Source organism: Pipistrellus hanaki (assembly GCF_964339955.1).
Source record: "Pipistrellus hanaki genome assembly, chromosome: 3".
Taxonomy (NCBI): domain Eukaryota; kingdom Metazoa; phylum Chordata; class Mammalia; order Chiroptera; family Vespertilionidae; genus Pipistrellus; species Pipistrellus hanaki.
The window spans coordinates 176,480,870-176,508,044 of record NC_140505.1 but is presented as its reverse complement, the minus strand read 5'-3'; the positions used below and the strand labels follow the sequence as shown (position 1 = coordinate 176,508,044).

The 27,175-nt window shown below is 38.9% G+C and overlaps 1 protein-coding gene across 11 annotated transcripts in view; it reads right to left on the bottom strand.

Moving 5' to 3' along the window:
- Positions 1 to 27,175, bottom strand: part of MYBPC1 (myosin binding protein C1) — a 90,736-nt gene that overhangs the window by 42,502 nt on the left and 21,059 nt on the right. For 7 of the 11 annotated variants that reach the window (XM_084880069.1, XM_084880068.1, XM_084880072.1 and 4 more), the window contains exons 2-10: positions 26,042 to 26,083; positions 22,265 to 22,306; positions 13,210 to 13,248; positions 12,269 to 12,304; positions 10,572 to 10,682; positions 7,480 to 7,628; positions 7,032 to 7,149; positions 5,490 to 5,541; positions 2,915 to 2,971 (exon numbers count right to left, since the gene is read on the bottom strand). In XM_084880069.1, coding sequence (XP_084736195.1) covers positions 2,915 to 2,971; positions 5,490 to 5,541; positions 7,032 to 7,149; positions 7,480 to 7,628; positions 10,572 to 10,682; positions 12,269 to 12,304; positions 13,210 to 13,248; positions 22,265 to 22,306; positions 26,042 to 26,083 — 646 coding nt within the window. The remainder of the gene's footprint in view (positions 1 to 2,914; positions 2,972 to 5,489; positions 5,542 to 7,031; positions 7,150 to 7,479; positions 7,629 to 10,571; positions 10,683 to 12,268; positions 12,305 to 13,209; positions 13,249 to 22,264; positions 22,307 to 26,041; positions 26,084 to 27,175) is intronic. The other 4 variants (XM_084880077.1, XM_084880074.1, XM_084880070.1 and 1 more) reach the window with 1 other exon arrangement.

Here is a 27,175-nt window from a genome sequence, read left to right as displayed (position 1 = left end):
CTTTTCTCTCTATCACTTAACTAGGTGGTTGGCAAACTCATTAGTCAACAGAGCCAAATATCAACAGTACAATGATTGAAATTTCTCTTGAGAATTGAAAACCGACTTCTATGCATGGGCCACAAAATTTCAATTGCATTGTACGTGCATGCCCGCATGTGGTTTTTTGTGGAAGAGCCACACTCAAGGGGCCAAAGAGTCACATGTGGCTCGAGGGCCGCAGTTTGCCTACCATTGACTTAACTGAATCCCAAATTGAAAGATTGAAGTATTTCCCCTTTTTGAACTGGATTGTGAGATCAAGGCTCCCATCTGTAGCATTTCCTTAACTCATCCAGAACGTATCTTCTCAACCTATGTGGCTGCAGATGGCCCTACCTGTATGGCTGCATTAATTTATAGTGGGGAGAAAAATTCAAATTTCTATAGGCACTCCTCATTCCTTCCCAAGCACCGGGATCAACCTATATAACATTTACAGTATTTTAATCTACATCAAAATTTCTATAACTTGAGGATCCTCATGAAGTACAAAGCAGTTGTAGAAATTTTATGTAGAATAAAATTTTCAAGTATTTATATAGGTCAAAACCCATAACCAGATGCTACCTAAAAGATTTACTCAGGGCAGGGATATATTTTGTTGTATGGAGATGTTGGCTATAATGATATATATTCAGATAGCGGTTTTGCCGCAGACTCTTAGAGTAGAAATGGTAACCACGTGTGATTACCACAATGAAAACATATGCAATTCACAAATTAGTAGAAAAACACAATGATTTGTAAAGTTATATTGATGGATTAGTATAGTATGTTAAATGAATATAGTCTTATGTTAACAACAATCCATTTATGAGTCAAAATCATAATTAGGGGATGTAAAGAAAATGAGACATGTTGGCTGCCTATATTTTCTAGTAATTTTTTTTCCTTAGTCATTTTCGCCATTAATTGGATGATTTCTTGTATTCTGCAAACTGGTCGAACTAGTCTGTTCTTTTTTCTTTTATCTTTTTACCCAGAGTATGACAATTAATAATCTACTGTATCATGTTTTGATTGACTGATTGATATGTATATATTTTGTTTACAAATATAAACTCTTCAAGGGAAAATGTCACATTTTTGGTGGAAGTGAATATTTGACACCTACTGTGAGCCATGCCTTTTGCATTTAATTCTCACAATAATTCTATTAGGTAGTTTTTATTCTCCACATTTATACATATGGAAACAGAGTCTCAGAGAGGACGTATAATTTGACTGAAGTCATGTAATAAGTAAATGGTAGAGTTGAAACTCAAATTCATGTTTTTACCACTATTCTTTCCCTCCCACAAGTATGTAGTCTTCCCTTTTGGTGTGCCAGGCACTGGAAGACACTAGATTTCTTTTCCTCACATCACCTGTAGTATTATATCTATACAAAGAAAACAGTAGTTTGCTGGTTGAGTTAATGTTTGCAAGGGAAAAACCTTTCTTGTCTTCATCAAAAGTCAATTTGTTTTACAAACTGAAGCATCAATATGAAGTGTCCAAAGGAGGAAAGATGATTTGATACTGCCAATGTATATTGAGTGGCTAATGTCCATTGGTAATTAATAAATTGCTCCTTTTAATATTTCTGTTCTCACCCTAAATGTTTAGAGCTGGGGTGAATTTTTCATTCATTGGAACTTGAATAAAGGCATCAAACTAAACTGAGATATCCCAGTTATTTTTTTTTATCATTTCTTGTCAAGCATATTTGTACCTGTGTTCCTTTAATAACCATAGGAAGCACTAAAAGGAATAAAAAGTGGACCTTAAAAGTTAAATGAAAACTGATATCAATACTACATTATCATCAATTTAGAGTTGTCGTTTTACTGTTAACTTATACAGATTTACTAGATAAACACAATTCCAGCAAATATCAATTTCTTCTTGTTGTTTTTGCACTAAATATCTGAATATGTTTAACTTTATATATAACAAATATAATATTGCATATGATATGATTATATATGCAACGGTATAGACAGAAATATAAAATGATTATATGCTATACATCCATAATGAAGTTGTACAAATTTTATTGTAAAAGAGAACAATGTTGACAGGGTGTGAAAATACTAAATATTTACTTCTATTTTACTACCATATTGTATTTCTTTTTAAATGAACATTTTTTTTGACATTTTAAACAACTCAAAAAAAGATGTATCTTATAATCAAAAGTATGTCATTCTATACTATTTGGAGCAATTTTTTATTGCTCAGTGATTTATATAATATAGTTATATCTTAAAATGGAAGGTGTCTTAGATTTGGTGAAATACAGTAAATAATACATGCTATATTAAAGTAGGTGTGCCTTCAAAATATATATGATGTATTATATATATATATATATATATATGTATATATATATATATATATATATAATGTATAATTATATAGACTTCTGCCAAAATTGTGAAATTGATTTGACTTTTCAGGCAAATATCAAAGGCAGGAGGATGGAAGCTTTATTCCTGCATCATAAGGAATCATGGTTGAAATGAGAGAAATCAGAGGTTTTTAGGTATTTAAGTCTTCTGTCTCAGTTTTCAATCTCTTCATCCCCGACTAAGAAAATATGCAAAGACTCATAAAACATTTAAGAAGAAAACATAACAGCACCAGCTAAAACCTTAACAGATTAGTATGCTAAAACCTTCAACAGATTAGTATGCTAAAACCTTGATCAGATTAGTATGCAGTTGTTTCCCTGTCTCTTTCTTAGTTGACTCTGTTATGTGCTAGAAGCAAAACACGTTGTAAGAAATGAGAAATCCTTTGAAACACATCTGCTTTAAACTTGACTTCTCTGAGTGGGTATCTAAAAATTTCCAGGCCATAGCTCCTCACTCCATCACTTGGTTCTCACCTACGTTTCAGGAGACCACTAAAGTCAAGTTCCCCTGCATCCTCTTGACCTTCTCCACTGTCATTAACGAAAGAAAAGCAAATCTGGGTTTAGTGCTGAGACACATACACAACAGTTTTCCCCCAAACACTCTACGGATAAAGTATATGCAATTTTGTACCAGCACACACATCCTGGGACTGAATCAACACAAACTATTCCTTTTCACACAAGTGACATTGAAAACTTTTGGGAGTATGTAACTTGTGGAAAAGTAAACATGAAGAGACACAGTTTTGTCGATTGCATATATAAAACGGCTCCGATTTGTGTTAAAATGGAGTAACACAAATGCAATGAAGCCAAACAACACAAAGTACTTTGTTTTTGCAAGTTGGGGGATCTGGAAACATACCCGTGTAAAAAGCAAAGGACTTTTGCTGATCTCTCTCACTCATGTCAAACAGAGATTGGCTTGGAGGACCAAGTGTACCGGTGTCAAATATATATACTATAAGTACAAAGCTTATATTCCAAGGTAACCTCTTTGTGTCCATCAATAGTTGAATCAGATAATGTGATACCGATATAACGTAAGAATGGAGCTAGTGCAAAGCTTTTTAAAAGATACATCCTGCCCTAGCCAGTTTAGCTCAATGCATAAAGCATCAGCCTGAGGAGCAAAGGGTCTCGGGGTTCTATTCTGTACTTGGTTGCAGGCTCCTCCCTGGCCCGGGCCTTGGTCCGGGTATGTGCAGGAGGCAACCAATGTTTCTCTAACACTCATGTTTCTCTCTATCTTTTCCTCTCTCTTCCACTTTCTCTAAAAATCAATGGAAAAAATATCCTCGGATGAGTATTAACTTGTAAAAATAAAAAATAAAAGTTGTATTCCTTTCTGTTTTAAAGGGAAATAAGTATAAGCTTTTCATTTTCTTTTTAATTGAATTTTTCAAAAATTTGCCTTTGAAATGTTGATGAGCCTTCTACAGGGACTTTTTAAAAGTGCTTTTCTATAAAAAAAATGCATCTAAAATTAGGCATGCAGCCATCTTTAATTTCTTTTCAACTCCAAATAGAAGCTTATTGGCTTAAATGGCACTACATACTTACTTGCATGTTTAATTTTTTAATAAAGATTTTTTTTCCTGCTCTTTACAAATGTTAGCTATGGTTCCTAAGGGGAGTCTGCAGGTTTAAAAACTGTGTATAACATATAAGTCATACGAATTGAGGTCCAAAAATGTGTTTTCAAAAGTTCTTTAATTGTGTGTATTTGGAGAACTTTGTGTATTTTTAAATAAACACATTTCTATTTCTTTAAAGCACAAAATTTGATAAAATATACCAATTGTACATGGTATGGACAGAGTGTCAGACCTTTGCATTTGCTGAGCCTGGCAAGGTGGAAGGAAATGAACAGGATTTGAAAGTTATGACTTTTCAAAAAATGCCAATTGACTGATCATATAATATTAAATATCTTTCAAAGTAAGTAAAATTTTCATTTGTTTATAATTTAGGAGAAAAAATATGTCTTTTATTAGCAGACTCGTTGTTTTATAATAGTTAATAGTTGACTTTCCTTATTAAATAAAACTGTGTGTACCTTTAGTTGTATGAAGAACAAAACATTTGCTCTCATTAAGGAATTTATATTATGGAAATATCAACTACTAAAGTAAAATAATACCAGGAAAGGGCTAGTTGTGCTTATAATAGATTAGAATTTTTCTTTTCATTTTTCTTTCTTGACCCCTGATTTTTCAGCCTTGGCAGTTGGGAAATAAATCAAGTAGGTATTTGTATTTAACATTTTACAGTGGTTTTAATTCCAGCAGACTCAGTGGTCTTTCATTTAGGATAATCCAATATTTAAATAATGTTAACTTCAATAAGTAGCTACTTAATTGTGGTTTTCTGGGCATGTGGTTTAATAGCTCCATAGTGATTTCTAGATGAAAAGTGATATAAGTTTTCTGACATTACTTAATTGGTTCTACATGAGATGTGTATATTTATATATTTATCTTTTTTGGCCATTTGTTGGGAAATAATGCAATTAAGGAAGAAGGCATATATGAATAGATTGAAAGTATGTTTTTATAAGGCAACTATGAAGCCTGCCAAAATGGGAGCTTCACTGTTAACAAGAATATTCTTAAGGATGACCCTTAAGCTCTGGCCTGTGTGGCTCAGTTGTTTGGAGTGTTGACCCCGCGAAGGGTCACGGGTTGGATTCCCCAGGCACATTACCTAGGTTGCGGGTTCAGTCCCTGGATAGGATGCATAGGAGAGGCAACCAACTGATGTTTCTCTCTCACATCGATGTTTTTCTCTCTCTCCTCTCTCTAAAATCAATAAATGTGTCCTCAGGTGAGGATATTTTTAAAAAGCATGATCAGTATATACTTGATTTGGCCTTAAGCCCATGGCTTTTCTAGAACAGTAACTTTTTAATATATGGTATATTTAACTACAGTGAAAAAAAGTTCTCATTTGAAATTATAGAGGGTGGGGGAAGAGAAAGTGTACTTTAAAAATCTTCCACTTTTGTGTTGTACAAAAGCTACGGTGAGTCCCCTTTTGAAGTTACCTTCTCTTGAAAGCAGATCTGATGTCAATGTTTGGAGTACTCCCGGTAGACTCTTTGAAAGGAAAGAAAAACAATAAAATAAAGACCATTAAGAAGGCAGTTTTGTGTTCATTTCCTTTCCAGGCTGTGGGGATTCTTCAGACAGAAGGCAGGCCAGGGGAAGGGGGCATGGCTGCTCCCGGAATGCTGTTGGGATTGCATAACTTCTCTTCCCTCACTCAGAGCCAATGTTACCGCAGCCCATTGCCATCCCACCGGCCTGCCTGTTAGAACCTCCTGAAGAGCTTCCGAAAGTGCCAGCTTCTTGATCTCCCTGCTGGAGATTTTGATTCACCTGATCAGAGTGATAGGTACCCAGAAGTCAAATTCTTAAAGAGCCCTGCAGGTGATTCTCAGAGATGCCTGGCTAGATTCTACAATATAATCCCAATGGAGTGGCTCAGGACCAGATTCCCACTTAATAGAGAAATCTTGACAACACCTCCACCCTAGATCATGCAGCCTCCGCCTGACATCTCTTGAGATGGGCATCTCACAACCTTCTGCTGTGTCTACAAAGCTTTAACGACAGAGCTCACTCTAATGTCAAGACAAACTTCACTGTCTCCTAATTTCCACCTTTTGATTCTAGTCTGCCTAAACACTTCTCGAGTTCCATGGAAATGGCCTTGTCCTTCTGTGTGATGGCCCTTCCTCTATTTACAATGAATTGTATAGGCAATTCTTCATCCACACTAAATAGAGAATGATTTCTGGATTCTCCATGCCCCTGGCTGCCCTCCTCTGGAAGGGAAGCTGGTGGAGTATAGTGCCAAGGGCTCAAGACACTACTCCCGATGTGGATCAGTTGCTGCAGCATGCTGTAGAGTGGGGTGTCATTTCCTAAACCTAGATCCTGATGGCCTAGTTTTAAATTACTCCAGCTTTGTCTTTTATAGCGACATCACATTTTGGAATCATCTTAAGCGTATGATCTTTACAGCCAAGTCAACTTTCCCTTTTATACCCAGAGAAGTGGTTCCCACCCCCAAACTACCTGTACCCCTTTACATTTATCCCTATTAAATCCGTTCCGGGCGGTACACAGAAAACATATGAATGAATACTTCCATATATCATCTCTGTCTTTATAAGAGAAATCCTCCCTTCCACCTGGGTATCCTAACATCCTTGGGCCATATTAACTTATCCCCAAACCTGAGTGGGAATACATGGACCCAATGAAACGTGAACACTCAGTATAGCACCAGCCCCTTATTTGGGAAATTGAAGGGATATAGAGAGCATGAACAAGAGATACTCAGTAATGATATCCCCAACTTCCCCTTATAAAATTACCTCATAACTATTTAATTCAGCAGGCTTGCTGAGGCCACCACAACCAGAAACACACACTGTTTTAAAGGAAGCTTTATTTTCAAAATACCATAGTATTAAATGGCCTTCTCTTCCATCCCTCCTGTCCCATCAAAAAAAAATAATAATAATAAAATAAAATAAAAATAAAAAATCACACTTATCCAGACAAGAAGGGTCTCTTACCGCGCACTTCAAGATCGAATGAACAGCTGTCAAACTTATCCTTATAGCTGACCTCGCATCTGTAGTTTCCTGCATAGTTCTCTTTGGCCTTGATGATCTGCATCTCGAATGTGTATATCTGCAATGAAATGCATCCGGCACATGTCAGTCCTACCTGGCAGAAAGATGCCATCCCATTTCAGTATTTCCCCCACCCCTGTAGCACCGTCTAAAAGACACATCTGTATCTGTGGGTTCTGCGATGATGCTCTCATTAGAGGAAGGGTCCTGTGCTCCGCAGCCTCTGGGTACAGCAGGGCAAGCAAGCTAAGGGTAGACGCTAGGAACACTTAACTCCAGAGAATTTTCTGGGACTGAAAGCTCTCAAAGCTGAACATAAAAATGACCCGTCACCCATCCCGAAGGAATGAGCTAGCCAGGCCCCTGTGCCAGGAGTTCAGGGCCATACCCGACTGTGCCTTTCGAAGGTTTCCTTCAGCTGGAGGTGCTTCCCAGCTTTGCTGGCCAGGTCCATCCATTTCCCTTTAAACCACTTGACAGTGGGTTTTCTAAGAAGATCTTCAGCCTTGACCTTGGCTACAAAGGTGATATTTTCACCTAGAGAAAGCACAAGTGATTCAGGCTGGTTTGAGAACTGTCATTTGGCCCAGCCAGTGCGGGTCTCAGTTGATTGAACATTGTCCTGTGCACCAGGAGGTTGCCAGTTCCATTCCCCATCAGGACACATGCCCAAGTTTGGGGCTCAATCCCCAGTGGGGGTCACATAGAAGGCAGCCAGTTGATGTTTCCCTCTCTCTTTCCTTCTCCCTTCCTCTCTCTGAAATCAACAAAAACTGTCATTTTTTAAAATGACATTTTTAAAAACTGTCATTTGTTTTGTTCTCAACTGGAAGGAGTTATATGGGACTGCATACACTCTAATGAGACAGGTGCCCCTAGAATTGTCCAGTGAAATGGGCCTGATTTTACAAGCACCCTAGGAGGTCTTTAGATTCTCCAACTTGTTCTGCATTTGAGGTTTATGGAACAAAAAAGAAGCAATGGGTTAATTAGTAGAAATAATTTTGTGGGGGGTTAATATTCTATATATGAAATAAAAATGTGAATAAATTCACAAATGTATGTATACAAATCTATATATACTAGAGTCCCAATGCACAAAATTTGTGCACAGGAGGGGGGGTAGAAGGAGGGTGTCCCTCAGCCCAGTCTTCACCCTCTTACAATCCCGGACCCCTTGGAGGATGTCTGACCGTCATACATCCCTCTCACAATCAGGGACCACTGGCTCCTAACCACTCGCCTGCCTGCCTGATCATCCCTAACAACTCTGGCTGCCTGCCTGATCGTCCCTGACCACTGGCCTGCCTGCCTCATTGCCCCTAACTGCTCACCTGCCTACCTGATCACCTCTAACCACTCTCCTGCCTGATTATTCCTAACTGCTCACCTGCCTGCCTCATCGCCCCTAACCACCTCTGCCTCAGCTCCCACCAACAAGGCTTTGTCTGGAATGTCATCTGTAAGGTCATTTGGCTGTCTGGTCTAATTAACATATCATGCTTTTATTATTATAGATAGTGTATAAATGTTTTCAAATCTTTTTTATTAAGCAAGTGATGGGAAGTCTAGAATTATGAGAATATGATTATATGAAGCTGATCTTTTTAAAATAACCTTGCCTATCTGTTTGAATTGAGATTACTGATAAGATCCTAAGTACAAGAAAACTATAACTCCATGGCCAGAGCAGCATTTTGGTGTCTTCCGGAAACATGAGGGGCACTGAAATTTCCATTTACATGCAGTGTGCTTCTACATTCCTGACCTGAAAGAATATAGGCAACTATAGGCTTATATGCATACTATTTGGTAAGTGTCAAAGACTAGTTCTGATCCCAGTATATTTCTTATAAAAATTTACTTAGTTAGAAGTTCCTGGGCCCCAAGTTGTACTCTAACTCACCACCCTGTTTATTTCCTTCATGGTACTTGTTTTTTGTGATTATCTGTTGGTTTAATTTGTTGTTGTCTGTTCCTCCCATTAAAACTGCAAGTTGAGTGCTCACATGTTATACTTAGTGTTCAGAACAGTGTTTTAACATGTGTGCAATCAGTATTTTTGAATGAGTATCTCCAAAGTTGAACCATCTACTTGACTAGCTTCCTCTGAGATACTATACATTCTGATAGTTTTGTAATCATCTTACAGAATGAGGCATGTTATAATGACAGCAAACACTGGCTCGGAGATTTAAGATACACCAAGCATTGTTCAAAGTATTTCACAGGTAGTATCATCCCCACTTGACAAATGAAGAAACCTATTTGTATCCCACCTGGCTCCAGCCTCGAGGCACTCAACTCCTACATACTAAAATGATAACTCACCTCTTCAAGGATTTAATATAGAAATACAATGGGATACTATCCTATATAATAAAGAGCTAATATGCAAATGGTTGTCATGCCCTCACACCATCACACCATAATGGCTCAGACACTCTATACTGGGAGAGAGGAATGGGGACTAGCCAGGCTGTGGCCTGGGAGAGGGACAAGCCGCACACCCCGTGGTCCTGGGTGCCAGTGGCTGCGCCTACACCTGCAGCCTGGGAGAGGGACAAGCCGCACACCCCATGATCCAGGGAGCCAGTGGCTGTGGCTGGGGCCCAGGAAAGAGACAAGCTGCCTGTCCCATGATCCTAGGTGCCAGTGGCTGCATCTGCACCTGTGGCCTGGGGGAGGGACAAGCCGCCCGTCCTGCAGTCCCAGGTGCTTGTGGCTGTGGCCTGGGTGAAGCCACATGCCCACAGTCTCCTGTGGCTGTGATCGGCCTGGGAGAAGCTGACCCAGATCCTGGGTGTCTGTAGCCGGCCAGAGGGAGGGAAGCCCAGGTCCCGGGTGCCTGCGATCAGCCAGAGGAGGGAATCCTGGGTCCCAGGTATGGGGCGAGGTAGATGGCACAGGGGTGATCAGGTCAACAGGGGAGCAGTTAGGGGTGATCAGGCTGGTAGGGGAGCAGTTATGGGCAATCAGACAGGCAGGCAGAGGGGTTAGGGTGATCAGGCAGGTGAATAGTTAAAAGCCAGTGGTCCCGGATTGCAAAAGGCAGTTGGATATTCCCGAGAGGTCCCCAATTGGACAGGGTACAGGTCAGGTTGAGGGACCCACCTCCCATGCATGAATTTTGTGCACCGGGCCTCTAATTCAGCCATAAAAAGGAAAGGAAGTACTGACTTATGCTACAGAATAGATAGACTCAGACACTAAAGGTCACGTATTGTGTGATTCCATTTATATGAAATACCCAGAATAGAAAAATTTATAGAGACAGAGGCTGAGAGGAGGGAGAATGGGGAGTAACTGCCTAATGGGGGTACAAGGTTTCTATTTGGAATGACAAAAAGTTTTGGAGCTAGATAGAGGTAGTGGTGGTACATTGAGTGTACTAATAGCCAACTTCACAATGGTTGATTTTTTGTTATGTGAATTTCACCTGCATTTTTTTTTAAAGCAGGATTTATGCTTGGCACTCACCAACTTTCACTGTTCCTGTTTGAGGCTTTTCCACAAACAGGATGGACAGCTGAGAATTGGCGTTCTGCTTGTCTTGATCCTCGGTGCCCGGTGATTCTCCAAGAGACCATTCTAATGAGGATAAAGGAGGAAAAGCATCATTTCAGGGCCCGGTGCTTCGGAGGTAGACTTACCTGGGTTTGTCGTTCTCATCATCTCAGAAGCTCGACTTTGTCTAGTCAACCTGGGTAAATGTAACACCACTCTTTCCATCCATCTCCCTGCAGTCATCAGAAGAGTGACAGGTTCCCATTCTTACATGGATGTTTCTTCCATGATGGGATAAAGGAACATTTTCTGATTTCTAGAAGCTAACACTTTTCAGGTAGGGTGTTATTCTGTCTTTGTTAGAAGCCATGGTTCTTTTCTTTTCCCATCCTGCCTGACCCCTAACAAATAAATAATAGCAAGAAGTATATTAAAGCAGTACTCTCAGTATTTTTTTAGGTCACTGACTTTGAGGCTATACACATATAACAAAAGAGTTGGATGGGTCAGTTTGCAGGTCAACTGGGAAGGATGAGACAATCAAGTCTGGCCTGATATTTTTAAATGTCTTGCTATTATATAATTAGACAATTCTATTAGGATCATACAGATATGGCTATAATTTGGAAAATTAACAGGTCATGACTGCAGGTACAGTTTCAAGGATATCAGGAGCATCCTGAAAGGGGGGGAAAGCTCAGAAAAACAGAAAGAAAAAACTCTTTGAGTCTTTCCCATGAAGAGATAGAACCTGGAAATAAAGATTATTTTGCATTTTCTAGTTTGCATTCCAGGTTCTTAGCTTGGATTGATCATCAGTCAACTTCAATGAGGTGGGTAGGAGAGAATGTAGATATTCCCTCTGTCTCTGAGAGCTGAATTCAGAGAAGTTCAGTTTCAGCTGCTTAAATAGCTGGGAGGGAAAAATGTTAGAGTTGCCAACTTTACCTGTTAATGCTTCTTGAAAAGAAGAGAATGTAGATTTAGTTATTTTAGTTGTCATGTATCAGTCATGCTCAGTATTTCTATCCACAGAGACCATCATTTTCACAATTAAGTTATGCAATGTAGTCACATGATTACATGATTTTTAATAACAAAGTTGATGTTAAAAATTTATGTTGTGTGTGACTGTGATATTAATAATAATAGTGATCATTCACATTTAGAATATGAGGCAGAAATTTTGCTGTTTTTTTTTCCCCTTCATTTCTATATCTACAAATGCTTGGCCCATAAGAAGCCCATAGTAGGATCATAGTAGGCACTCAACACAAATTTGTTGAATGAATAAATGAATTGTAGCATAGCTGACAAGATAGATCTGTAGGTGTTTTATCAAGTATATGTAAAGCTCTATAAAAATGTGAATTATTATCTAACTTCAGCACTCTCCAAGTGTAGATTTTAAAAGTTCCTTAATCTCTCTTTATTTGTCAAATGATAGTTATAATAAGACAAACCAACCTGTGGTGTATGTAGGAAGATTCCTGCATTTGTGTATATGAATCATGCAAAATTAATTGTTTCTTAATACATTAGTTTTCTTGTAAGAAATGTAATGTAATGAAAGAGGGCTACCAGAGCTACAAACTGAATAAAACAAAGATTAGAATCAATGCAGCTTCAATAAATGAGGTCATTAGTGATTGTTCCAGGCGTCTGCTCACCTGAGTCTTTTCTCTCCAGGGCCCGACTACACAAACCTGAAAGGAAAGTGTGGTCTGGGTGATGCAAGAGGAAAGGGGTGCCAACGAAGTGCTGACTGCAACCTCCTTGGATCCCCAAACCCTCTTCTGATAATAGGGAGAAAGAAACTAGAAGTTGGTTTGGATGGAAAATCAATAGAGCTTCAACTATGAAAGCGTCTCTAAAATGATGTCTTATTTAAAAAAACAATAAGCCCTCGCCAGTTTGGCTCAGTGGATAGAGCATCGGCCTATGGACTAAAGTTCGATTCCAGTCAAGGGCACATGCCTGGGTTGCGGGCTCCATCCCTGGTAGGGGGCATGTAGGAGGCAGCCAATCAATGATTCTATCTCATCATTGATGTTTCAGTCTCTCTTTCCCTCTCCTTCTCCCTTTCTGAAATCAATAAAAATATATATATTAACTAAACTAAAATAAAATAAGATGGCCCAGCTGGCATGGTTCAGTGGTTGAGACTCGATCTATGAAGCAGGAGGTCATGGTTCAATTCTGGGTCAGGGCAGATGTTTTGGTTCTGGGCTCGATCCCCCAGTAGGGAGTGTGTAGGAGTCAGCCAATCAATGATTCTTTCTCATCATTGATGATTCTCTCCCTCTTCTTTTCTCTCTAAAACCAATAATAACATTTAAAAAACAAATAGAAGACAAATATTTTTGCCCCTAAAATTTGTATCCAAGATTTATGAGTCTTGTTTATTTCACAAAAGAAGACTCTTTAAAAATGTCCTCATGTAAAAAAAAAATTACAAATTTACCATTAAAGCCATTGTTTTTCCTCTTAGCTCTGGCACCACCTTCTCTGTGCCTTGTCTCATCAAGGTGCTCTGTCTTTTCTTTTCCTTTACTGCAACTTCATAATAAATGACAAAGTGGGGAAATAGGGGGTTGGGGGTCATCCTAACCTGGAGGCAGGACAAAAGATGGGGAGGCTTCCTCTTCATCTGAAACAAGAAATAGGCACACAAAGTCAAGGAGAAAAGGACTTCATCCCAAGTATCCTGAGGAAAGAGAAATCTGAAAAAGAAGAGGAGAAACTACACAAAACACTTTCAACTGATGAGTGAGACTCGGTACCTGAAAGATTAAATTTGAATGCTTTGGGCAAAAGATAAAAATAAATAAAAGGGAATAAGGTAATCCAAATGAAAGTGTAAATGAAAAATTGGAACTCGATGCAAACGTTTTATGTGGTTGTTAGGTTAGGATGTTAAATTTTTTAACCTCGATGAAATCCTCAACGAAGGTGACTTTTGAGTTCTTGTTTTGTAGCTAACATCAATGACAGGCATAATTCATGTACCACGATCATTTGGACACAGACATCAAAGCATATATGTATTGTTTGAGAACTTGTTCCCCCACCCCGAAAACCTCATGGTTAATTTCCCTTTTCTATAGAAAACAAAAGTCAACATTAACTAATATAAATCAATTTGTCATACTTATTAACTTCACCAATAATTATTTTAGAAATTTTATAAGAACTTTATCAAGATTATATCGGTGATGATCAATGCTGTTTAATTTTAAAAATATTGCCTAGCTGGCGTGACTCAGTGGTTGAGCATCAATCTATGAACCAGAAGGTCATGGTTCAATTCCTGGTCAGGGCACTTGCCCAGGTTGCAGTCTCGATCCCCATGTGGGATTTGGAGGAGGCAGCTGATCAATGATTCTCTCTCTTTGTTGATGTTTTTCTCTCTCTTCCTTCCTCTCTGAAATCAATAAAAATATAATTTAAGAAAACAAAATAATAAAATAAAATAGGATTCAGCAAATGCACACACATGACTGTTAATTATACCAGGTAAAGTGCCTTACCAGATACCTTGAGATAAAATAGCACATTTCTGTATAATTTATTAGAATATTTACAGCAAATAATATTTACTAGCCTGAAATTTCTTTTCTAAGACTGTCAACCAAAGATATCTATTATCATATTACTTTTTACAAAATAATTAAGGTAATATTCAGAGAACCTTAATGTTATATCTTCAGAACCCACGAGGTGACTTGCTGGATACTGTGAGAATCAGGATCTTCAGAGAAAACTTTCTGTGGTCAGAGAAGCTTGGAAGATGTTAGGCTAACTGGAGTTTTATGTTTGCATCCTATTGTACTGTTTGTGTGCTTGTTAGGGACATCTCAAAGCTGCCAGTGTGCTAATATGCTCCAGCAATCGGGGTGGAGACAAGAAATGATACAACAGTTAATATTTCTCAAACTTAGTTCACGTTTGACTCCTGGGATTGTACATTTGGGGACGGATTGGCATTTCTGAGCTATCAGCAGAATTCTACAGTTCAGAAGACTTAGATGATTAAATTTTACACAAAAAATGAAATACCTGGTGATTTATAAATGCTTGCCATAAATTTAATTCAATATTAATATTTTATTCTTGTAATTTAAAGACTTTTATTTACTAAACTAAATAAAGAATCTTGATTTAAAGTCTTGTAAAAATGACTGGAAAAAATAAGTTTTAAAACTCAACCAAGTCCTAGAAAGGAACTTTCTTTATTATATAGAAATTAGAACCATTTTGAGTCAAGTGAATACTTCATTTTATATAGGTTTTATATGTATTTGTTTGCTTTATGCACAGGGTATAATGAATCCTTGAGTTAATTGTTTGGAAAGCTAAATGATTAAGAAGAATATTCACATACTTTCATAAAACTAAAATAAAAAAATAAGCAAAATGTTGATGAATGAGTAGTTTTGATGTCCACTAAATATTAAAGACTATTTGGATGAATACGCACAATTAGTTTAGACCAGTGGTCAGTAAACTCATTAGTCAACAGAGCCAAATATCATCAGTGCGATTGAAATTTCTTTTGAGAGTCAAATTTTTTAAACTTTAACTTCTAACGCCACTTCTTCAAAATAGACTTGCCCAGGCCGTGGTATTTTGTGGAAGAGCCACACTCAAGGGGCCAAAGAGCCGCATGTGGCTCTCAAGCCGCAGTTTGCCGACCACGGGTTTAGACTATTAAGACACCACATATTAAACCAAAGCTGCAGAGTGTCATGAAATGATCTAGATGATCAAGCATTACTTCCGAACATCAATTCCTGCTCAATTAACAATTTTTGATTTCTTATACACACATTTCCAAATTCACTTAGGTGTTAGAAAATATAATGGACAAGTTGACTGTTTCCCTTCTTTGAAAAGTAACTTTGATCCACCCGGGGTGGCTCAGTGGTTGAGCATTGACTTAGGAACCATGAGGTCACAGTTCAATTCCCAGTCAGGGTACATGCTCATGTTGTGGCTTAATCTCCAGTAGGGGGTGTGCAGGAGGCAGCAGATTGGCGATTCTCTCTCATCACTGATGCTTCTATCTCCCTCTCCTTTCCTCTCTAAAATTAATTTAAAAATATAAACAAACATACACACAAACAAACAAACAAATAAATAAATAAAAGTAACTTTGGTCCTGACATTTCTTTAGGTTAGGAAACATAATTAAGATGTAGGGATCCTGACCTGAAATTCTTGAAAAGTTGCCTGTTTATAAATCTGGTTGAATTGAATGAGAATGAAAGGTTCTATTGCTAGAAGGGAAACTGAATATCCAAATCTTTTGAGTTGTGCCTAATTCAACAACACACATGGGAAAGGTATGGCATCATACAAAAAACATTTTAAAAGAACACAAAGCAAAAAAAATATGTACAATGTAAGTCACAATTTCTCTTTTTTTCTATCTAAAAAGTGACTACAATGATGATGAAAACATACACATCTGCTTTTGACTCTTTAGGATACAGAAGACATGGACCCAGAGCAGCTGCGCTAGCTCCCCTGGCTATGTGGAAGGGAAATTCACCAAAGCAGAATTTTATTTGCCTTCAAGTCATGGGAAAATAGCATTTGTAAAACCGTAAAAAAGTGATTCTTTAAGCCTAAAGAAGAATGTCTGGAAAGAAGAGAAAGAATTTAGTCTCATATTACATGGGATTTTTGGAGGATACACATGAAATTTGAAATTTGAGGGAGAAACTTCCACTGATAATAGGATATTTACATTATTATAATTCTCCACACTCTGGTAAGCATAAAATAACTTCTATCTATGGTTGATTGCCTTTTTACATTAATTTTTTATGTAAAACAAATGAGATTATTATTGAGATTTTAGAATAAAGACCAAAAAGCCTATAAAATTAAAATACATGTGAAATACATGTTTGGCTCAGTGGATAGAGCATCAGCCTGCAGACTGAAGGGTCCCGGGTTCAATTCTGGTCAAGGGCATATGCCTGAATTTCGGGCTTGGTCCTAAGTAGGGGGCATGCAGGAGGCAGCTGATCAATGATTCTCTCTCATAATTGATGTTTCTATCTCTTCCTCTCCTTCTCCCTTCCTTTCTGAAATCAATAAAAATATATTTTTAAAAATATCTAAAAAAATAAAATACATGTGACTATAAACAAGCCTCAGGTAAACACATGATTTGATTTGGCATATTTATGAATTCCTCAAGCAGGGTAATCAGCTTTATAATTATTAACATACCAAAAATAAAAATAGCAACAACTACCATGTATGGAAGACAATGACACCAATGGCTAACACTAACTCATCATGTGTTAAGGCATTTGTTAAATTATTGTGTTTTCTTAATGAGAAGATACATGCCTTTACGTTTTGTTGCTTCTGAAATCAAGATATATCTTACAATAAACATGTCTAATACCGCATTTTCCTGCGTATAAGACGACCCCTTAATTTTACAGTTAAAACATAGGTTTAGACCTATATTTGCTGGATAAGACTACCCCCCACTTCAAAGAAAAGACTTACTTTGCCGTCAAGATCTGCAGGTAATTTTTGTGCAATTTTGGTCTTTTGCCCCCGATTTTTGGTTGACTTTTTTTCGTTTCAAAAGTCGTCTTATACGCCGGAAAATACACCAGTAAGAAGTTTTTCTTCCCCAAATCTATTAAATTGATATTGCATCTTATAATGGTTTTGTCTTAGAGTCAAAAAGCATGGTGATATTGCCTAGCTGGTGTGACTCAGCGGTTGAGCATCAATCCATGAATCAAGGGGTCACCAGATCAATTCTCAGTCAGGGCATGTGCCTGGGTTGCAGGCTCAATTCCCAGTAGGGGGTGTACAGGAGGCAGCTGATCAATGTTTCTTTCTATTCTTCTCCTAAAATATATATGTATATACTTTTTTTTTTAAAGAAAACTATGGTGATATTAATTTTTAACAAACTTCTTCACAAAGAAATATATAGTTAGAAGACACAGATAAAGCACAGAGACATTTTAATAGATGGTTGTCTGATACCTAAAGGTAAAATTCCACAAAAATATTTTAGCATGCTAGTAAGAAGCATGAAGATAGTGTTATTGCAGATGTAAAGAGACCTAAATGAAAAAATAAATAAAATCATATTTTAAATTAAAAGAATCATTATTTAGGAGAAATTTTCTGGAACTTCTGTTGATTCACTTCCTCCTCTGCCAATCACGCTCATTCCCAAAGAAAGAGGCTTCAACTCAACTTATGTGAGCTCTTTAATATGCACAGAGTTCATTTACAATAGTTTATGTGGTAAAGTTATTTTTAATGACTGGGAAAAAGAAAGATTTTACTTTTCTTGCCATGATTATCAAATGGCAATAAACTATCCCAATTGGGCTTAACAAACAATATATAGACTATACATTAATAAGATGCAAAAACTAAAATTAAAAAAACATATATCAGAACTTAGGCATTAAAATGAGTACTTATTGTCAAAGTAATCTCTGATTCTAATGCTGCTGGCACGTTTGCAGCCACCTACAGGGCCAACCAGTTTTGACACTTGCCACAGGGCCCATTGTTGAGGCACAGAAGAAAGTCAGTCTCATTACTTTATGTTCATGGATTCAATGTTGGTTGCCCATAAAAAAGTATAATCCGCTGAAACTGGTTTTGCTCAGTGGATAGAGGGTTGGCCTGCAGACTGAAAGGTCCCAGGTTCGATTCCAGTCAAGGGCATATACCTTGGTTGCAGGCACATCCCCATTAGGGGTTGTGCAGGAGGCAGCTGATCAATGTTTCTCTCTCATCAATGTTTCTAGCTCTCTATTCATCTCCCTTCCTCTCTGTAAAATATCAATAAAATATATTTTTTTAAAAAGTATAATCCCCTTTAAACACCTACATTCTTCTTTACACATGGCTCTTCAGGACAACTGTCTGCTTTCAAAGCTGAATTGCACTGAATTCTGTTGATGGTCATTCTCTCCTCTAACGCTCCCAAACCTAGCTCTAGGAGGGCAGGATCCAACACTAGACTCTGGCCTGGTACACAGCTGCCTCTGAACACTTGCTGAATAAATGAATATCAGAATAAAAGACAGTTCTCTGGCCCACTGATGGTATAAAAATAAAAAAAGTACTTTACATTTTATTTTATTTTTTTTACCACCTGTCATATTCTTTCAGAATACATAGAAGGATTCTAAGTCATGGTAGCTTTATTTTTTATAAGGACAATGCCTCCCAGTGATTTAAAGGGATTTGCACATGTACATTCTGATATTGCTGTTTAGTTAAACACATTTTTATTTTTCAAATTGCCATCTCTACTGTTTCAATTCCAGGACAAGTGGGCAGTATTAAGTAAGGAACAGGATAGCTAGATGGACAAGTCCAGAGGCAAACAAGCAAATCAACAAATAGTAAAACCCCATTCTGGGAAATCAGTTGTTTCCCAGACAGAGACTCTTAGTAACCCTGAAAACTTGGCACATCCACCCACAAACATTACTTGTAAGATTGATATCAGAACCAGACAATAGTTTGCGACTACATAAAAAGATTCAGAACATTTCCGGATTGTTGCATAAATATCCGGGAATATTAAGGCTGTGTTGGTATGAATGACATTCTTTACAGTGCAGTCTTGGAGCTATAACTGAATATATTTCAACTACTTGGATAGGGGACCAATTAAGTGTGAAAATGTACTAATATCCAGGCATGACCATTTTTGATGGCTTTAAGTGAGTTGGTTGTACATCATCTATCTGTTCTGAGGACTATCTGTCCTGAGCACTCAATACATACCATCATTGTCTCATTCTGAACCTCATTATTAAAAGTATGCATGCTGCCGAAACCGGTTTGGCTCAGTGGATAGAGCGTCAGCCTGGGGACTGAAAGGTCCCAGGTTCGATTCCTGTTAAGGGCATGTACCTTGGTTGCGGGCATATACTCAGTAGGGGGTGTGCAAGAGGCAGCTGATTGATGATTCTCTCTCATCAATGTTTCTAACTCTCTATTCCTCTCTCTTCCTCTCTGTAAAAAATCAATAAAATATATTTTAAAAAATATGCATCCGGTGTTCATCATCCTGCCAAGCCAATAGAAATAAAAATCTATCTAGATTACCATTGTCCATGGGATCAGCAGCTAAGCCAGCGCGAAAATTCCTCCTACAGGTATTTATTAGGAGATTGCCTTGTGGACTCTCTGGCAAAAACTAGTAAAAATGAGACGAGGGGCCCAAGGAGGTGGTAAGACATGGCCCCTGACTGTCAAAAAGCTTACCCCTGTGAGGGAAATAAATGAAGCATTAATATGTGATGAAGTGGAGAAAAGAGTGATTGAACAACAGAGGCAATAGGTCCAAGAGAAGTCAGAAGGAGGAAGGGAGATGGAAGTCAAGGGGAAAGCTGTATAAAGGAGTAAAATCAAGCTGAAGGGTTAAATCAATTAGATGGACTGATGACTGGGGAGGGTGAAGGGCAGGGAAGAACATTCTAGTCAATGCTGCAGGAATGGTCTATTGCACTTGTCAATCTTGCTTATGCTCATGCACATCTTCTTTCTCAACCACAGCCATACAGTCAGCAATGTTTATTGTGTCTATTCTTTGCTTGTTTTTCTTTGAAAATTTCCTTTCCTTGATGAAAGTGGGTAATAGTTGAAAAGTTTGTATATTTAGAAACAACTTCACCGAAACCGGTTTGGCTCAGTGGATAGAGGGTCAGCCTGCGGACTGAAGAGTCCTGGGTTCGATTCCGGTTGAGGGCATGTACCTTAGTTACAGGCACATTCCCAGGAGGGGGCGTGCAAGAGGCAGCTGATCAATGACTCTCTCATCGATGTTTCTAACTTTCTCTCGTATATATATATATATATATATATATATATATATATATATTTTTTTTTTTTAAAGAAACAACTTCTATTTACCTACCTTCTTTATTTAGGGATTTCACCTTCTATCCTAAATTGATTTTCTTCCTAGGCATGTAGAGAAAATAGATACATGGCAGTTTATGTATTTGGGCTTGTGACTGGATGTGGCCATGGCCTTGCTTAACTTCTGCAAATATCAGCGGGGGGAGAAGGCTACTAATTTCAGGAGGCCCTTCCTAGTCATCTGGCCTGGCTCTTTCATCAAACTGCGTTCTCCAGAGAGAAGAGTTTTGTTGATTGGTTAACTGCTTGGTTGGTTGGTTGACTGTAATACACAGAAAGTCATTTTCTCATTGAAACACACAAATGTAATTGGGATGACTTTTCACATTCAGGGTCAAGCACAGGCTTTGTTTAAACGTTGACAGTTTGCCCTCTAGGATTAGATCATCTGCTCTGTTGGTGGAGCCTTACAACCTGGCCCAGACATCTTTCCAAATTTGGAAACAGAGGTGTATGCCATCGGCTTTGTAGAGAATAATGTTACAATAACTTCAGCCAGATGTCCAAACATCCTTGAACCCATCTCATGGAAGGAGTTCTAGGAGTTTGCATTGTCTGCATTCCATAAGCAAATAACCTTCAGACCGTCTCATGTAGCCGGGATTAGTATTCAGGTTACTACCCACAGAAGCCACTGCAGGTCAAGGACAAAGTGAGTGTACTAACAACATTATGTGTTCATTTGTGAGCGCATAAGTTCAAGTTAGCTGAAGAAAAGTTGTCCAATATACTGAAAGAAAGAAAAAGGTATTTTACTCATGTATAGAAGACAAGAGAATTGTAAGAATTAGGTAGTGAAATATAACATAGTAAGAACGAAGGTACTTGACATTTGTGGAGTGGTGTCCAGGAAAAAAAAGAAAAAGGTCTTATTGTAGTCAGGAAATAATTGGCTATTCCAAAATTTAAACTATGTCATTCATTACACAAATAAGAATGAATGTATAAGTCATGATACAAACATATAAAGCAGAATTGTCAAATCTGCCTCTGTGAAAACTGTTTTTAGTAGAAAATCAATACTCCTTAGCTTAAGACAGATGGTCAGATGTGACAATGACTTCCTTCATAGGGACACAAAGAAATTTGTATTTTGTGGATCCATGTAATAAAGATTATACATTGTTTGGACTAACTACATATAAAGTAAAAACAATAATTTGGCAGAAATAAATGAGTTTCCAAATCAGCAAGGAGCAATGTGATGTTTGCTTAAGGTTGTCTTGTCTATCTATATGTCATTATATAAATCTACATGAATACATAGTGTTACAAAATGAGATGCTGACCTTCAAAATTACTAGTGAAACCTGGAACAGTTTAGCACAGTGACATGAAAATATCCAATTCAAGAAAAACTGGGCAGTCCAGATGAATTTCCAAATTGGTGTATTCTCAAGAAGACCAGACACCCCTTTTCCTTCATATGCAGATTGGAAATTAGAAACTACCAATTAATTTGCTGGCATCTCAACAAGTACTTGTCATTTTTTTTTTTTATCGTTGTTGTTTTTCTTTTAGAAAGGTGTGTAATAAAAATGGATCAAAGCACCATTTGCCATTATACTGACTGGGTTGTACAGATATGATGAAAACAAGGTACACATAACCAGGCTGATGAAAGATAATGCATAGAAATTCCACGAAGCCCCTATGGCAACTTTTACTGACTTCTTTCTGCTTCTAATTTTATTGACTTCAGCCCCGTTCTCCCTCCCTTCACTCACCTTTTGCTGGTGCAGTTCCGGCTTCCTTCTCTTTATTTGGTTCTGTGTGGAAAGTACAAGCACATTAAAAAAACACAACTTATTTATTTATTTGTTTGTGTTTTTTAACCCTCACCAGAGGATATTTTCCCATTGATCTTTTAGAGAGAGCGGAAGAAAGAGGGAAAGCCAGGGAAAAACATTGATGTGGAAGCAGCCAAGGTACGTGCCCTTAACTGGAATCAAACCTGGGACTCTTTGGTCCTCAAGCTGATGCTTTATCCACTGAGCTCAACCGGCTAGTGCAACAAGCATACTTTTAAAGTGTCTTAAGGAAAGTATTTTATTGTGTGATGGGCAATGGGGTGAGGGGTTTAAATGAAAACAGACAGATCATAAATGATACTTATTATGTTGTACAGAAATGGTGAATTTTGGGAGTCTAATGTAGAGTCACATTCAACTGTTTATAAAGGCAATTAATCTGATCACTTTTGGGAAAAGTGTATGTATAAACATACAATACAGATTTTAAAATACATTCAACTCTGGGTTCATGTTAGAACATGCTGGCATGGAAGAGAATATAAAATATGGGTCATGCTGCAGCGGACAATTGGTTAATGCACGGTGCTTATAAAATGTGGGTCAATTCCTTGTAGATCCCAACAAGAGACTTAATGACTTTTTAAGGATGTTTGATCCACTGTTGGGCAATGGAAGTCAGTGTTGTGCAATGTAATGGTTCTAATAGTTTTTATTTCTAAATAATACTACACTATCATGATTCTACTAGAGGCGCAGTGCACAAAATTTGTTCACTTGGGGGAGAGGGGTATCCCTGAGTCCGACCTGTGCCCTCTGGCACTCTGGGACCCCTCGCTCCCTACCTCCCGCCTGTTCACTTCTCCTTACTGCTTAACTCACTGCTCCTTAGAGCTGCCGCAGAGGCGGGAGAGGCTCCCACCACCACCGCTGTGCTCGCAGCTGTGAGCCCAGCTTCTGGCTGAGTGGTGCTCCCCCTATGGGAGCACACTGACCACCAGGGGGAAGCTCCTGCATTGAGCATCTGGCCCCTGGTGGTCAGTGCGCATCATAGCAATTGGTCATTCTGGTCGTACCACCATAATGGTTGCTTAGTCTTTTAGTATATAGACTAGAAGCCTGGTGCACGAAATTTGTGCATGGGGTTAGAGGGAGAGTGTCCCTCAGCCCAGCCTGCACCCTCTCCAATCTGGGACATACCTCTCAATCTGGGACTGCGCTGGCTCCTAACCGGTCGCATGCCTGCCTGCCTGCCTGATTGCTCCCAACTGTCCTCTCCTGCCGGCCTGATGTCCCCAACTGCCCTCCCCTGCCAACCTGGTTGCCCTCAACTGCCCTCCCCTGCTGGCCACCTTGTGATGGCTATCTTGTGATGATGTCGCACGTGACACCACCTAGGCTTTATTATGTAGGATAATATAATATAGCCAGGGTATAAAATCTATACTTGTACAATAGTTTCAAATAAAATAATTTGGGACAAATATTAATCTTCTGGGTTGAGTTGAGTGCCAATATGATAGCAGGAAAATCATATTTTATCAGTTGAGACCCTCTACTTTGCATTTCTCTCTGTTCAAAACCACATTAGTTTAAATACCTTCATATGGTATCTGACTTGTGGCATATGTAAGAAAGGAATTCTTTCAAGCAAGAACTCTCTCTCTCTCTCTTTTATTGAATATAGATCTGAATCTTAGTTAACTAATAAAGACATTGTGAGCAGGGTTTCATAGGAGACTTGTTTGAGCAACAGGAAGTCAGCATTGTGCAATGACTGTGAAATATGGCATAATAAGGGAAACTTTATAGTGGCTCAGGGACAGCTACTGATCTGAAGAAAAGAAGGGAAAGGTTATGTCTGTAATGGCCTGTAGGTCCTCAATGTACACAATGTTGGCAAAGATAACTCTGTAAATGCGAGAAGGAAACATGCCAAAGGAACTTCTCAAAGGAGAAGTTCCTCAGAAGAATGTCACACATCTTTACTGGCTGAAAGAAAACTAAACTTGATTTCACCCCGGTTTAAACTCATGGCACTGAGCCTGTTTCATTCGTTTTGACATGTAGCAATACTCTTCTATACTACTGGAGGCTTTGGGGCATGTGGTCTGGTATTGTCAGCTGGACAAAGGGGCTTTTGTGAGCAGTTAGATTTCTCAAACTGTCTCCCAGAAAATGATCTCCAGGGTGGAAGAACTTCATAATCCCCTTACACTCTTAATGGCAAAAAGATCACTAGCAACTGAGATCTTATTCAATTCCCGCTTTCGACTAGGCTGGACTGGTCTACAGTGTCCTCCCACGCTTGTCTCCACACCACATTCTCAACTCAAGTAACATGCATTAAATCACATACCGCCCTGTGAAGTTCTTAGAGCTTTGCTTCATGTTTCAACATAGTGGTTGTAATTTATTGAATTGTTCCCTGGTCTGTGTTCTATTTTGTATGTGGCCTTAAGCACATTGAATACACAGAAATGTTTTCTAAGAGTTCTCCACTGCAACCAGTTCAGTTTGCTTGTACCCAGTTATCAATAAGAATCTGGGAGAGAGAGAACTGTATCTTTCTGAAGGGTTAAGGCAGAGTTGTGCACATGGTGAATACCCTATGAATAATTTTTTTTCAAAAAATGTTCAATTACCATTTATGTTCACTATTACTTTGTGTACAGCATAGTGGTTAGACAATCATATACTTTACAAAGTGTTCCCTCTGATATTTCCACTCCTACCTGGCACCACACATAGTTATCAGAATATTATTGACTAGTCCCTGTGTTGTACTTTACATTCCCATGATTATTGGGTAACTACCCATCTATACCACTCAATCCCTTCACCTTTTTCATCCAGGCCTCTGGCAACCATCAGTCTATTCTCTGTATCTACAGTTTGTGTGAATAATTCTTTAATGAATGCCAGTTTCTCATCCTGTTCAAGGAGGAAGAGACGCGGGAAGGCACTTGGATGTCTTCATAGGAAAACACACATCGCCTCCATCTTGAGGGTTATTTGCATGATAGACAATGACTCTGGAGACCCATGCTGGGAGTTTAACATTCCACTCAGGCCTGTGATCTTATCAGTCCTGTTCTATTCCTTGGATTTATGTAGGTATAAAAGCTGGCTTCACCTGGTGTGTGTCACTGGGCACTGCCTCTACTTGCCAAATTCACCAGAACTCTTTACCTCTAATTTTTGTTGTTGTTGTTGCCACCTGGTGGTCAACAGGATACTAAGAACTGGAGAAATTGGTTCTGATGTTGAGACTCAGGCCATCAAATCTTCCTAGAAACTTGCTGAGGAGTTTCTGGAGGTGCTTGATGGTGGCAGGGTCCGGGTCGCCAAGGGGCTGCTGATCTTCCAGAACCGAGGAGAGATCTGCTCTCGACCCTCATAAGAGGGATGTGCGTTTTGTTTGCTCCAAGCTTAGGTGAAAAAGCCCGGCAAAGGTGTCAGCCCCTGGGAGGCCCAGCCTCCACAACACCAAAACATCAGCACAACTACAGTTTTGGCATAACTTGGAGGGTTTTACGAGTATATGATGTGTCATCTAAATTAGATCAACGTGAGAGGGTTATATGGACACAATGTATTGTTGTTATTATTATAAACCCATGGCAACTGTGGGTCATCCACCTTCTCCATAGGAGTTAGAGTAAAGCTCCCAGCTTCAGTGAAGGCCAAATCATGCCGGGAGAGACATTCTGGATTTGCAGCCCGAATGGATGAGATAGTGTCTTTACTTACCTTCCGGGGGTGGGGCTGGGGCTGGGGCTGGCACTTCATTTTCTAGAAATGAAAAGAGTAACGTACGTGTTAGGCTCTTGTAACACAGAGCTACTTCTCATGGCCCCCTGGCTGCACTAAAGTCTAGGCCATCATCTTACTGGTACTAACAAGAGGGATGAGACAGGTGAAACATCAACCTGTGGCATTAAGGGGCCCAAAATACAATGCCTTTTGGTGTATGGTGTGGGGTGAGCATCTAAATAGTATTGTATAGCCCAGGCAGCATGGCTCAGTGGTTGAGTGTCAACCCATGAACCAGGAGGTTATAGTTCAATTCCTGGTCAGGGCACATGCCTGGGTTGCAGGCTCTATCTCCAGTGTGGGGTGTGCAGAAGGCAGCTGATCAATGATTTTCTCTCCTTATAATTGATGTTTCTATTTCTTTCTCCCTCTTCCTCCCTGAACTCAGTAAAAATAAAAAAATAAAGTAATATTTTTTTAATTAAAAATAAATGGTATTGTATAGATTTCCAGGAGGTGGCAGAGACTAAGGATGAATAGGACACAGGTAAAATGGGGATCCGGGTGGCAGGGTCATATGCCTGGAGTAGATTTCCTACTCTTATCCAGAGGTTTTAGAGCTCTGGATTTGAGGTTTTATACTTGGCTTAGAGATCCAGAATTATAGAGTAGTCTGGCAGTAAAGTCTGTTAAGGAACTTCTGTTAAAGAACATTCTATGTCCAAGTCCGTAAAGGTACACCCCGTGACTAAAAGGGCATAGAATTTCCCCTGCTGAGTCCCGGCGGGTGCCCAGGATTGGGGATTAGTGGCCTGCGTGTGAGGACCAGCTGCTCCTCCTCCAGTGCAGGAAGACGCAGTTAAGGAAGGCGAACTCTTTTGGAATTGTTTTCTTCTCGACAATTAAATATCAAAGCAAAGTTTTTATATTATAGGCACTCTGTGGGATCCCGGGAGTTTTGTCTTTGTCTGGATCTAGGATTTTCCACATTTTTTTCAAGTGGCTCTTTCCAAGCCAAGAGGACAAGACCTCGCAACCAGCGGTATACCCAAGAGCCATTTCCATGTGCAGGCCAAGCGCCCTGTTTCAGTCTGGGCAGACAGGAGTGGGCACCGAGGAAGGGCTAGATGT